The 12,472-nt window shown below is 42.1% G+C and overlaps 2 protein-coding genes across 2 annotated transcripts; one reads left to right on the top strand and one right to left on the bottom strand.

Annotated features, from left to right (window-relative positions):
* Positions 1-1,190: 1,190 nt before the first annotated feature.
* LOC128440058 (extracellular calcium-sensing receptor-like) lies at positions 1,191-6,157 on the bottom strand. The gene is made up of 9 exons (XM_053422635.1): positions 6,024-6,157; positions 4,916-5,216; positions 4,530-4,819; positions 3,938-4,244; position 3,638; positions 3,200-3,399; positions 2,888-3,109; positions 2,680-2,803; positions 1,191-2,095 (listed from the first exon to the last, which is right to left on the bottom strand). The coding sequence occupies exons 1-9, from the start codon at positions 6,128-6,130 to the stop codon at positions 1,191-1,193; spliced, it is 2,457 nt and encodes an 818-aa protein (XP_053278610.1). The 5' UTR covers positions 6,131-6,157.
* Positions 6,158-7,335: 1,178 nt separating this feature from the next.
* Positions 7,336-11,644, top strand: LOC128440057 (extracellular calcium-sensing receptor-like). The gene is made up of 9 exons (XM_053422634.1): positions 7,336-7,505; positions 7,597-7,891; positions 8,087-8,173; positions 8,354-8,623; positions 8,830-9,036; positions 9,117-9,392; positions 9,979-10,206; positions 10,306-10,429; positions 10,734-11,644. The coding sequence occupies exons 1-9, from the start codon at positions 7,396-7,398 to the stop codon at positions 11,642-11,644; spliced, it is 2,508 nt and encodes an 835-aa protein (XP_053278609.1). The 5' UTR covers positions 7,336-7,395.
* The last annotated feature ends 828 nt before the right edge of the window (positions 11,645-12,472 follow it).

Raw genomic sequence — 12,472 nt, 5'->3', positions numbered from 1 at the left:
ACCGGGGCCGGTCACCAGCAGCTCGTTGCCGCCTGCATATCGCCGCAAAAGTTGCAGCAGTGTTAGCCCCCAAAGCTGTAGCCCCTCCACGATCCCTTTGTCTGTGTGTGTGTGTGTGTGTGTGTGTGTGTGTATCTGTGTGTATGTTCATCGATGAAAACTATTGCATGTTCGCTATGTGGCAGGAGGTCGGGATATCCGAGTTACCCTGAACACCGCACAGCGATGACGTTAGCAGCTGAACAAATCAGCCCGGAGCTAAGCCTCCGCTGCTCGCTTGGCGACCGTCAGTCCACGCGGAAGGGAACCCGGACAGACCCGGGTCTGGGTGAGGGGTTCCGGGAGTGAGGGCGTGACAACAACCGGACTGAAACATCGAGAACCGTCAAATCGAACTAGCTCTCAGCGGCTAGCTAGTGTCTCATAGGGGCTTGAGAGTACAGCAGCGCATATTTTAAGTGTAGATATGTGTGTATACACACATATCTAATGCATGTATTTAAATAATGTACATCTTTATCAGAAGATGTAGTAGTTTGAAAATTGTAGCTTCAATGAAGAAACACAACAAACGGCTACAGAAATATATGTGTAGGACAGTGACTTTAAATGATTTTAACAACCTTAAATATGCTAAGGGGAGATTTAAGATGTGTGTTTGTGTGCGTCTGTGTGTGTGTGTGTCGGGGGCGGGGCGGTGAGAGGGGGCGTGGTTTGTTGGTGAGAGGGGGGGGGGGGGGGGGGCACTCAAAACAGGTCAATCTGAGGAAGGCTGTTTTAGATGATCCTTGTGGTATTTTGACCAAAAAATGATACAGACATTTCATTAAGACCCCAAGGAACCATATCAACTGCAGTGAAATGGGCATAATATGTCTCCTTTAACAATTGTTGGCAACGTAACAAGATTTTCTTTTAATTATATCACATCTTATAAACTCTGATGTGCAATTTTTTTTAATGTTTTATAGTGAAGACAAACTCTTATTTTTGTTGCAAAAATTTGCTGAAGTTTATTTCATATTTCCAGCACAAAATTGTAATTATTTGTAAAATAAGAAAATAACAGATTATAATGACATTCACAAAATTACAATATATGAAAAAGCATGAAAATGTAAATATTCACACAAACTAGGGGAAGAACTCTTGTGTGCTGCCATCGTAAATATTCCCAGAGCTCAGAGGTACTAGGATTCATTCTTGTTCATCAAATGTTTCTTGGTGTTTTTTTCGGGCTTAAACAATATAATGTAACACTTTGGAGCAAATATACACAGAATTAATCCAAAACTGGAGGCCAGGATGGCAAATATCTCCACAGCCACAGTGAATTTACCAGGAGAGCTGACGTAAGCTGGAATAAAAGTGATCCAGACGGCACAGAATATCAACATGCTGAACGTTATGAGCTTTGCCTCATTAAAATTGTCTGGTAGCTTCCGAGCAAGGACGGCTAACACGAAGCAAAAGAAGGCCAACAGGCCTATGTACCCGAGCACAGCCCAGAACCCAATGGCTGAACCCAACGCACACTCCAGGATGATTCTCTCCTTGTATGTGGTCAGGTTTTTAATTGGAAAAGGGGGACTGACAACCAACCAAATGATACATATTAGAACTTGAATAAAAGTGAAGGACACCACAGTCATTCTTTGCTGCGGTGGGCCGAACCATTTCATGATGTTACGACCTGGAAGTGTCGCTTTAAAGGCCATTAACACCACTATAGTTTTCCCAAGGACGCAAGAGATGCAGAGGACGAAGGTGATGCCGAACGCCGTGTGTCGCAGCATGCAGGACCACTCGGAGGGCACTCCCATGAAAGTTAGTGAACATAAGAAACACAGAGTCAGCGAGAAGAGCAGAAGGAAGCTCAGCTCGGAGTTGTTCGCCCGGACAATCGGGGACGTCCTATGACGTAAAAAAACGGCTGCTGTTATGATGGCGAGAAACGCGCCGCCAACGGAGAACGCAGCCAGGATGATTCCCAGGACCTCATGGATGGAGAGAAACTCTACAGGCTTAGGGAGACAACGGTTTCTCTCTGCGTTGGGCCAGAACTCGTCAGAGCAGGGGAAGCAATCAGGAGAATCTGAAAAAAGAAAGAAAGAAAAACACTTTCAGCAGCCTTATATTTGCTGTTAACTTTATATAATTAATACTAGGTGCTGGACAGATGTAACAAAAACCAGACAATTCGAATTGTCCATAAATGAAATGTCAAAATACATGTAGGAGGTGGAAGAAAACAATAATGGTTTGAAAGAAAACCACACCAAAACAAACAATACTGTTTATTTATGAGTATAATATTAACAACTGATCAAATTTTAAGAAATTCCCTACAACCAGACGAGAGATATCATGTTCACGAAACCAAGATCATTATGAGGCCAAAGTTATGAGGCCACCAATGACTTTGACATTTGTGCTTTGGCTCCCAAAATGAAATCAGTACATCATTAGGTCCAAGTGAACATTTGCACCAAATGTTAAAGGATTTCCTAAAGGTATTCTTGAGATGTGTGTTGACAATAATGGGACGTACATCAAATAACCCCAAAACATAATACTTCCAGCATTGGCCCTTCTTCAGACCTGCTTTGTCCGAAATGTTGCTAACAAGTCGGTCGGTGCATCAACTGGTGTTGAACATTCCTTGTGTTCTTATTTCACCTGTAGCATTGCTTATCTCTCCCTCAGGACATGGTACACAGTCATAGCAGCAGATGGGTTTCCCTCTCTGCAGCACTTTACGGGTTCCTGCAGGGCAGCTCTCCGTGCACACTGAAGCAGGCACCTGTCACACAGACACAAACAAACTCACACAGATATCACACCATGGCTACACAGCTGACTTAAGTGTTACCTTTTGGCTCCTCACCTGTGTGCCACCCTCCATCCACGTGAGGTTCCTGCTGATGTGGAATTCCTGTCCGACCGGCAGCGACGCATTGTAGTGCCCCACTGTCACCAACTCAATGCTGCCACTCGCTCTTCTTTGCCAGTTGACCAGCTCATATGTGGCCACCGGGTCTCCGTTTGCATCAAACGACACATCATAACCATTCTGGGAAAAACTGACTTTCTTCAGCTCAGTGAGAACCTGTGAAGATGAAATGAAAGAAGACAGGACGTAAATAATGTAAGTACATTCTCACCTTGGTACGCATGTGACGTATTTGTTTGGCCCGACCTGTTTGGACTCTATCCTGGTGAGTTTGTCACACTCTCTTGTAGAGTTAGTCTTCTGGCACACTGCGTTATGAATGGCATGAGCTATTGCATAAACGGCCTTGTACACCATGTTGGTGATGCGGAGCTGAGACGTGTCGGTGTACGGGCTCTGGAGCGTCTGTATGTCTTCAGTTCCATCACATAAACTCTCTCCTGTGGCTCCACCTAAAAACACAACGAGGAGGAGACTGGGCTTTTTACTTATGATCATTTACATTTATGGAAAATAATGAGAAGAATGTCAATGAAACCTGTATTAATATGCACAAAATAATTAAATGAATATGATATTATTATAGTATTATGTAGTATTGTGCTGTTCCATTATGATTATATATCATTATAATTATTATTGCTATGATATCACTGCACATTATTATTAGTATGCAGCATGTACACTGTCAGTATCCTTTTAAATAACTTTATTGTGTTCTTAATGTTCTCCATTTTTAAGTTTACTTTCACCTATGATTATTTATCTTCTATTTTTCACTTATTTAATATCTCTTTCATTATAACCTTGTACCTTATTATATTTTCAGCTTGCATATTTATACCTTATATATTTGAAATATTATTTTTTTCATGTATCTTTGATGTTAATTGTGAACCACCAATAAATATAAACGTTAATTTCCAATTTCCACACAACATAACTGATAGTGACACTCATGTTCTATGAGAAAAAAGTCAGCACAATTTCCTCACTCTGGTCCAGCCTGCAGTCGAATTCACTCTCCCAGAACTCAGTCAGCACCGGGGACACAGACACTTTGGTGGGGGGCAGATCCAGCAGGAAGTCCCTCAGACCGGGGATGACAGCTTGCTGGATGCCAATTCCGATGGCCCCGGCACAGAAGGAGAACCTCAGCAGCTGTGAGTCAGTCACCCAGGCCTCGCTTCCTAACCACTGACGAGGAGGAGAAGGCTCCCGGGACAGCTCCTCCAACAGGATCCTCATGTCTCCAGAGGCTGCGAAGGCCACAATAACTGTGGCTGTCGACCTGGAGAGATGATGTAATGCATGATGCACACAGTTAATATGGATAAAGATTTTTTAAACCAGCAAACATGAGAACTTCAGTGTTTTGAAAGTAGAGTAATTTTATTCAGGCCTATGAGATCAATAAACAAAAAAACAAAGAGTTCTTAATCAGTATTATTTATTACATTTTTTTGTATTTGTCACTATTTGAATAAATATATTCCTATTCATATATGTGACTGGATATATTTAGTGGCTTTAATGCGCATAAGTTCAATGTCAACACAGCCTCTGGTGAAGAAACCTGCGGATCACTTCAGCCACTCTCTGGATCTTGCTGCGCGGGTTGTTGCGGTAGAAAGACTCAGAGTACTCCACGCAGATGCCCTCTCTGTGCGCTGCGTCCAGGAAAGAAGCCATGCCATTGTTGCCATAGTCCGAATCCGAACGAACAGCACCGATCCACGTCCAGCCGAAGTGTTTGACCAGTTTGGCCAGCGCGTTGGCCTGGAACTGGTCACTGGGAATCGTCCTCAGGAAACTCGGGTACTGCTTCTTGTTGGAGAGGCAGGCACACGTGGCATAGTGGCTCACCTGGAGCAACACAGTGGGATTCACCATCACCAAAAACAACTGTGAATAGCACTGGTTTATAATGAATGAATTGAGTAGAAACACAAATAAATTTACTTGAGGGATGTTGAAGGGCCCGAGGACGCGTGACATGCTGATGGATGGCGTGGAGCCGGACTCGCCAACGATGGCCATCACCATTCCGGACTGGGAGCAGTTGTGGTCGTTGCCGAGGCTGAACTCAGGGTCCTGGCCGTTGGTGAGCTGGAAGGCCAGATGCGCCGCCATGGGCACCGAGGCACACGAGTCATAGATGTAGTAACCGAGCTTGACGCCCGGCAGCAGGTTGGAGCTGTTGTTGATCTCCTCGATGGCGAAGATCATGGCGCGGGAGAAGCGCAGCTCGCGGGAGTCGATGCTGCACATGCACACATGTATGTAAGCATGTTGGAGTTTACATAGGATGGGATCAGATGTTTTAATGGAAATATCACATGCCTAAGAATAATAATAATAATAATAATAATAATAATAATACGAACGGGAGTACTACTACTACTACTAATAGTTATAATAATACTCACAATTATCATCATAGCCTACAACGAAAAAGTTACAGGCATAATAATTGTACAAATAGTACCACTACTAATGAAAATAGTACTGCTTGTACTACTAGTACTACTACTGCCACAACAACTCATAATAATTATAAATATAATAAGAACTTACTTTTACAAAGTGCTTCACAGACAGACCATATCAAAACAAGAACATCAAACGCCTTCATATATAACATCATAATAAGAATAGCCGAATAATTGTACTACTACTACAAATAAAATTACTAATACTACTAATATATACTACTATTAATAAGAATAATATCTACAATTTATAGACATACCTCTAAAAATTCACAAGAGATTTAATGCATGTCAATGGTCAACTAATTTAACACAACTAATGACTTTTAAATTCATATTCATCTGTTCTTATTCTGTGAAATATTAATAAAGAAGATGTTGAAAAAAATCGTTTTTCATTTAAGAATCATATATCATAATATTTTCTCCTACAGCCATACATTTATAATATAATACATTTAACTTGATGTAAAAAATGAAAACAACAATATTTTAACCGCAATATACAAATTTAAAACATTCATGTCCCCACACGGCCCAACATCCTTTTATTCCCCACTTCTCCCTGTTATACATACCTCCCCATGCACCTCAGAGGCTCAGGCATCGTGGTGTAGTTATACTTCACTGTGTGCATGTAGTAGTGAATGGAGAAAACCCCCCCAACCACATAGTCCCCGTCCATTGAGAAGGCAGGTGGATGAGCCGTACCCTGCAGCTTACACTTGATCCCAGCCCCGTTCAAACCAAGAGCAGAGTTCAGCTCAAACAAACCCAGAGCCCACATGAGGCAAACAAAGAGAGCTGAGATCCCCATCATCCCCTAAGTGTGTGCATGTGGGCAATAAGTGTGTAATTACTGCTTTATATAGCTTTTCAGATGAAAGATTCCCTCCTACTGTACGTCATCTTACTGTACATCACAGAGAGGATGTCCTTGCTGTGTATTTTTTAGTTCCTTAGCCTTATGTACTTTATAACCCTCACTGAGTGCCTCTGTTTCTCTTCTACCCTTGTTAAATAAATATTTAAAAAAACAAGGCTCAACAGTCCCCTTTACATTCAGTCGAGCCATACAACATTTCACACACTCGTGGATATCAGTCTTCTAAATGTACCAGGTTTTTTTTCCATTGAGAGCCATGAATTGTTCCCTGTGAAATTCATGAAAATTTCCCAAAACACTTAAACTCACATTGTTAGAGTAGCTGGGTGGAAAATGTCTGATCATCACTTTAACCGGATCCACAACTAAATTGAATATTTCATTTTCTTGGCTCATGTCCCATCATTCCACAAAGCTTTGTTAAAACCTGTATAATGTTTTTTCATATAAGCTGCTAAAATCGATTGCTCTCTAAAAGGAGGTTTATTATAGTGAGAGAGAAAAATATCCCCATTCAGAAAAGCATAGACACCAAATGTTCACTTAAACCCGACATGATACCATCTCAATTTAATGAGAAGCACTTAATGCCTTTGATTTGTACTTGTCTTTAATCTCCTTTGTCATTCATACTTCTTGTTATACATAAAATGACAATTTACTGATCTTTCCACTCGAGATAGTTCATGGTGACCGAGAGACAGAAACTCAAGATGACCTCCAACTTCACAAATGCAAAATAATTCAAATCAAAGTGCGTGAATTATGAAATCATGTGTATAAACTTGATATGAGCTTTCCCTCCCCTAAATGTATGCCCAAGCCCTGGTGGGCGGGATGAAACTATAAAGAAAATCCGCCTGCATATAAAATCAAGCACTTCTGCATTAGGATCAGAGATGGGGTTGGAGGGACGGATGGCAGTAATGGGGCCATTTCTAGAAACATTTTTCTCCTTTCACAGCTTCTCATTGTTGATTATGTTCCCTTCTTCCCTTTTCTCGTCTGAGTCGTCCTCTCACTCCTCATCCTGTAAGATCAGGAGGCAGTTTTATCTCAATGGGATGCACAAGCCTGGTGATGTGATTCTGGGTGGGTTGTTTGAAGTCCACTACACCTCCGTGTTCCCTGAGCTGACGTTCACCTCAGAGCCGACTCAGCTCAGCTGCCAGGGGTAAGTCTCACACTCCTGCAGAATTCAACAGTTGTATCATATCAACATATATAACTTCACAGCTGGTTAATTGTGTCTGTTTATGTGTTAGCTTTGACCCTCCAGGCTTCAGACATGCCATGACCATGGCCTTTGCTATCGAAGAGATCAACAGAAGCGCTGACCTGCTGCCTAATGTGACTCTGGGATACAGTCTGTACGATAACTGTGCCACGCTGGTGATTGGATTCAGTGCCGCGTTGTCTCTGGCCAGCGGTCGAGAGGAGGACTCTCTGCTTCAGGAGGCCTGTGTGGGGCCTCCTCCAGTCCTGGGGATTGTGGGTGATTCCTTCTCAACGTTTTCTATCGCCACCTCTGATGTGATAGGTTTATTCAAACTGCCCATTGTAAGTTTCTTTCAGTCTTAGCTTTCCTTTGAATGCCCAATTTGAATAAATCTGGGATGTTAAATGTTTTGATTAGGACATGTACATTGTATTGCGAGCACTTTTTTTATTTTAATGAATTATTTAATTAATTTTTACTGACCTGTATGAGAAGCAATTGCTGTATGGATACCATATGTTGCTGTTTTTTAACAGGTGAGTTATTTTGCCACGTGTTCCTGCCTGAGTGATCGTCAAAGATTCCCGTCCTTCTTCAGGACAATACCAAGTGATGCTTTTCAGGTGAAACTCTATCTACAGATAACAACTTCAAATTATGGCTCACAGGAAGTTGTGTGCAAAATAAAGATGTCCCCTGGATTTTGCCTCAGACACAATACTGGATTTAAATGAAAGAGCTGCATAAGAAGAATTAACTGAGGACATGAATCTTTGCACTCATCCCTCCCTCTGTCCACTTAGGTGCGTGCCATGATTCAGATACTCCAACATTTTGGCTGGACGTGGGCAGGCCTGCTGGTCAGTGATGATGACTACGGACTCCACGTTTCCAGATCTTTTCAGCCTGACTTGGCTGCGTCCGGTGGAGGTTGTCTGGCCTACACAGAGATCTTACCCTGGGGTGACGACCCAGTCGAATTAGGGAGGATTGTGGAGGTGATGAAGAAATCCACAGCTCGTGTGGTCATCGTGTTTGCACATCAGATCCACATGATACAGTTAATGAAAGAGGTATTTACTTATTTAACTCTTGTGGCGACTTAAGATTTGAGAGTCAACCTCATTTTAAATTGTGCACGTCTCTCTTACTAAGTGTATTGCACTGGTCTGAGTTTTGTATTTTCTATATTTTATAATTGTTCTCTGCTACAAAGTAAATTATATTAAAGCTGTTGTACATAAGTCTGAAAATATATTCAATATAATTCAATGCACAGGTAGTGAGGCAGAATGTGACAGGCCTGCAGTGGATGGCCAGTGAAGCCTGGACATCAGCTGCTGTGCTGCAGTCCCCGGACCTCATGATGTACCTGGGCGGAACACTGGGCATCGCCATCCGTCGGGGAGAAATACCAGGACTCAGGGACTTTCTGTTACACATCCGTCCTGACAGAGAAGACAACACTAACAATGGAAATAGCATGGTGAGATTATAATCTTACAAGCAGATCAGTGGTTATATAATGATGAAATACTGTGATTTCAGCCTCTAAATGCATTTCAGGTGAGACAGTTTTGGGAACACACATTTCAGTGTAGATTTGCTCCAGCTCCGGCAGCTTGGATGGAAGCAGCAGGAATGTTGTGCACTGGGGATGAAGACATAGAGAATGTGGAGACAGAGTTTCTAGATGTCTCTAACCTCCGGCCTGAGTACAATATCTACAAGGCAGTGTATGCTCTGGCGTACGCGCTCGATGACTTGCTGCGCTGTGAGCCAGGGGGAGGACCGTTCAGCAGCCACAGCTGTGCTGCTGTGCAAAGCCTGCAGCCATGGCAGGTGTGAAGTTTGCACTTAACCCTTTGTTAAACTGATCCCGCATGTTTGAAACTTTGATATTATAAACTGCGATATGAAGAGGCCTGGTAACGTTTACTCTTATTTTCTTTTAGTAAAAGAAAAAATATTTAATACCAGAAATCACAATACGAAATACACATATATTCACTTTATTTGTCATATCATGGAATTCAGTATAGCGCATACCAAGCTGAACCAGCTTGTACATACTAGATAACAGTCCCCTAAATGTGGCTTTATTTTTATATCATCAAGATCCATTAATTATTCTCTGGGAAAATTAGGGATCCGCCTCCTGATCCAGAAATGTATTTTTCATCTTCTAATTCTACTTCCAAGTTTTGTGATAATCGTAAGTTATTATGCAATCTTGCTTTAAAACAAACCAACCAACAAATGAACAGGGGTTGGCACAGGCTATTAAAGGTAAAAGATTCAATTGTATTATTCATGTGTTGAGGGAACTATAGTTTGTATGAATCAATTTTTTAATCCTGAAAACTTATGCGCAATCAGCATGCTCTCCATGATGATATATAAATCTTCTGTTTTCTCCCCATTGTAGCTTATGTATTACTTGGAGAAGGTCAACTTCACCACACCATTTGGTGATGAAGTGTCATTTGATGAAAACGGCGATGCCTTACCGATCTATGACATCATGAACTGGCAGTGGCTTCCTGATGGAGGAACTAAAGTTCACCTTGTGGGTGAGGTTAGGAAATCAGCCACTAAAGGTGAAGAACTCACACTTCATGACGAGAAGATATTCTGGAACTTTGAATCCAAACAGGTTAAATATATTTGTTGTGCTTTATGCTCTTGTTTAATATGGCTTGGGATATTAATATCAAACGGTGTAGAATAACTGTTTTTATGATGATGACTGCAGGCTCCTCGGTCAATCTGCAGTGAGAGCTGTCGTCCAGGAACCCGCATGGCCAGAAAGAAGGGGGAACCTGTGTGCTGTTTTGACTGTGTCCCTTGTTCTGAGGGAGAGTTCACGAATGAAACAGGTTGGTATCAGTCCAATGTTATTCAATACAATCATATATTATCCATCCATCCATCCATGCATCATCTATAGTGCTTTAGGGGTGGAGGGAGGGGCTTGAGCCAATCCCAGTGGAGTACCTCCTTTACTGAAAACAGACCAAGTTAAAAACACACACACATAAATTAAGTAATATTAACACAATTTATTATAACTTTATTTCAAAGAACTTAAGTCAATTAAGTGTTACGAATGTTTTCAAGTTGGTAACAAATTTTCTTGCAGAAAAAAGAGAATTTTCTTTTTTTTGTGCTTTTTTTCTATAGACTCCATGGAGTGCAGCAGCTGTCCAGAGGATTTCTGGTCCAGCCCCCAGCGTGACCACTGTGTTCCAAAGAAAACAGAGTTCCTCTCCTACCATGAGCCTTTGGGCATCTGCCTGACCACCGCCTCCCTAATGGGCACGGTTTTCTCTGCTGTCGTCCTGGGCATCTTCATCCATCACCGCAGCACCCCCATGGTGCGTGCAAACAATTCAGAACTCAGCTTCCTGCTCTTGGTTTCACTGAAGTTATGTTTCCTTTGCTCTTTGCTGTTCATCGGACGACCCAGAGCATGGACGTGCCAGCTGAGACATGCAGCGTTTGGCATCAGCTTTGTGCTTTGTGTGTCGTGTATCCTGGTTAAAACCCTGGTGGTGCTGGCGGTGTTCAAGGCCTCCAAGCCAGGAGGGGGAGCCACTCTGAAGTGGTTTGGCTCTGTGCAGCAGAGAGGGACAGTTCTGGTTCTTACTTCTGTTCAAGCAGCGATCTGCACTGCCTGGCTTGTGTCTGCTTCACCAGCTCCTTATAAAAACACCCAGTATCACAATGACAAGATAGTGTATGAGTGTGTAGTCGGCTCCACGATCGGCTTCGCAGTGTTGCTTGGCTACATTGGATTACTAGCTGTGCTCAGCTTCCTGTTAGCTTTTCTGGCGAGGAATCTCCCCGACAACTTCAACGAGGCCAAACTCATCACTTTCAGTATGTTGATCTTCTGCGCAGTGTGGGTAGCCTTCGTCCCTGCTTACATCAACTCACCAGGCAAATACGCAGATGCAGTGGAGGTATTTGCCATCCTGGCCTCTAGTTTTGGCCTCTTGGTGGCGCTGTTTGGGCCCAAATGTTACATCATCCTATTGAGACCAGAGAGGAACACAAAGAAAGCAATCATGAGTCGAGGCCACGCAAAGTGACAAAATTAACTCTTGAGATAAATCTGTGAAATAATCGTACTCTTTGTTTTTTAATCCCACCATGATTATCAGATTAAACTAAAACAATAAAGATGTGTTTATTAAAAAGACTGACATGGTTGTATATCATTACATTTAAATAAAGTGTTTTTTTCTTGAATTATATACTTTTTAATTCCCTGGGACAAGAACATTGTTGACAGTAATGCTTTAAAAGAAATAAAGTAATTTTCAACTCTACTTTTGTCAGTAACTAATTGTGCATCTAACAAACAAAAACGCAGGCCCGCTACTCATTACTTATGATTTCAGGCTGACAAACGGAGACGTCATCTGATTTTATAAGTGAATCTGTGGATCAGTGTTAGCCCACACAACGGTCCAGAGTTTAATTCAAGTGGTTTCTTCAAAAAAATATGGACATGACTTTTCCTTCCTCAAAGCAGGTGACAAAAATATACAACTCAGTTGTTGTCTATATGAGAAATTTACCTACATCAGTGTCCAGAAATCGTTTTGTCAACTAAAAACCTCGCTATTATAATCTTTGTTCCACTCTTTACGTCATCATAGAGATAATAGTGACCAGTGGTCGGAAGTAAACAAGTACAAATACTTTGTTAATGTTTGGACCTGGTATATGTGAACTACAGTTTGGCCTACATGTGTAGTCAAAAGGCTAAAGGCCTCTGTATGCTTCTCCGAGTCCGTTGCGGACTGACGGACGGACGGAGCGGCAGGACCCTTTTTGATTTATAGTTCTACGAGCCTTTTTGTTGTGAAAACAATTCACCGCCAGAACAGTAGATGGCGCAACGGAAGTTGAGC

This window comes from Pleuronectes platessa, chromosome 5, assembly GCF_947347685.1.
Source record: "Pleuronectes platessa chromosome 5, fPlePla1.1, whole genome shotgun sequence".
Classification (NCBI taxonomy): domain Eukaryota; kingdom Metazoa; phylum Chordata; class Actinopteri; order Pleuronectiformes; family Pleuronectidae; genus Pleuronectes; species Pleuronectes platessa.
The sequence above is the reverse complement of the archived record's forward strand: the minus strand, read 5'-3'. Positions and strand labels throughout refer to the sequence as shown.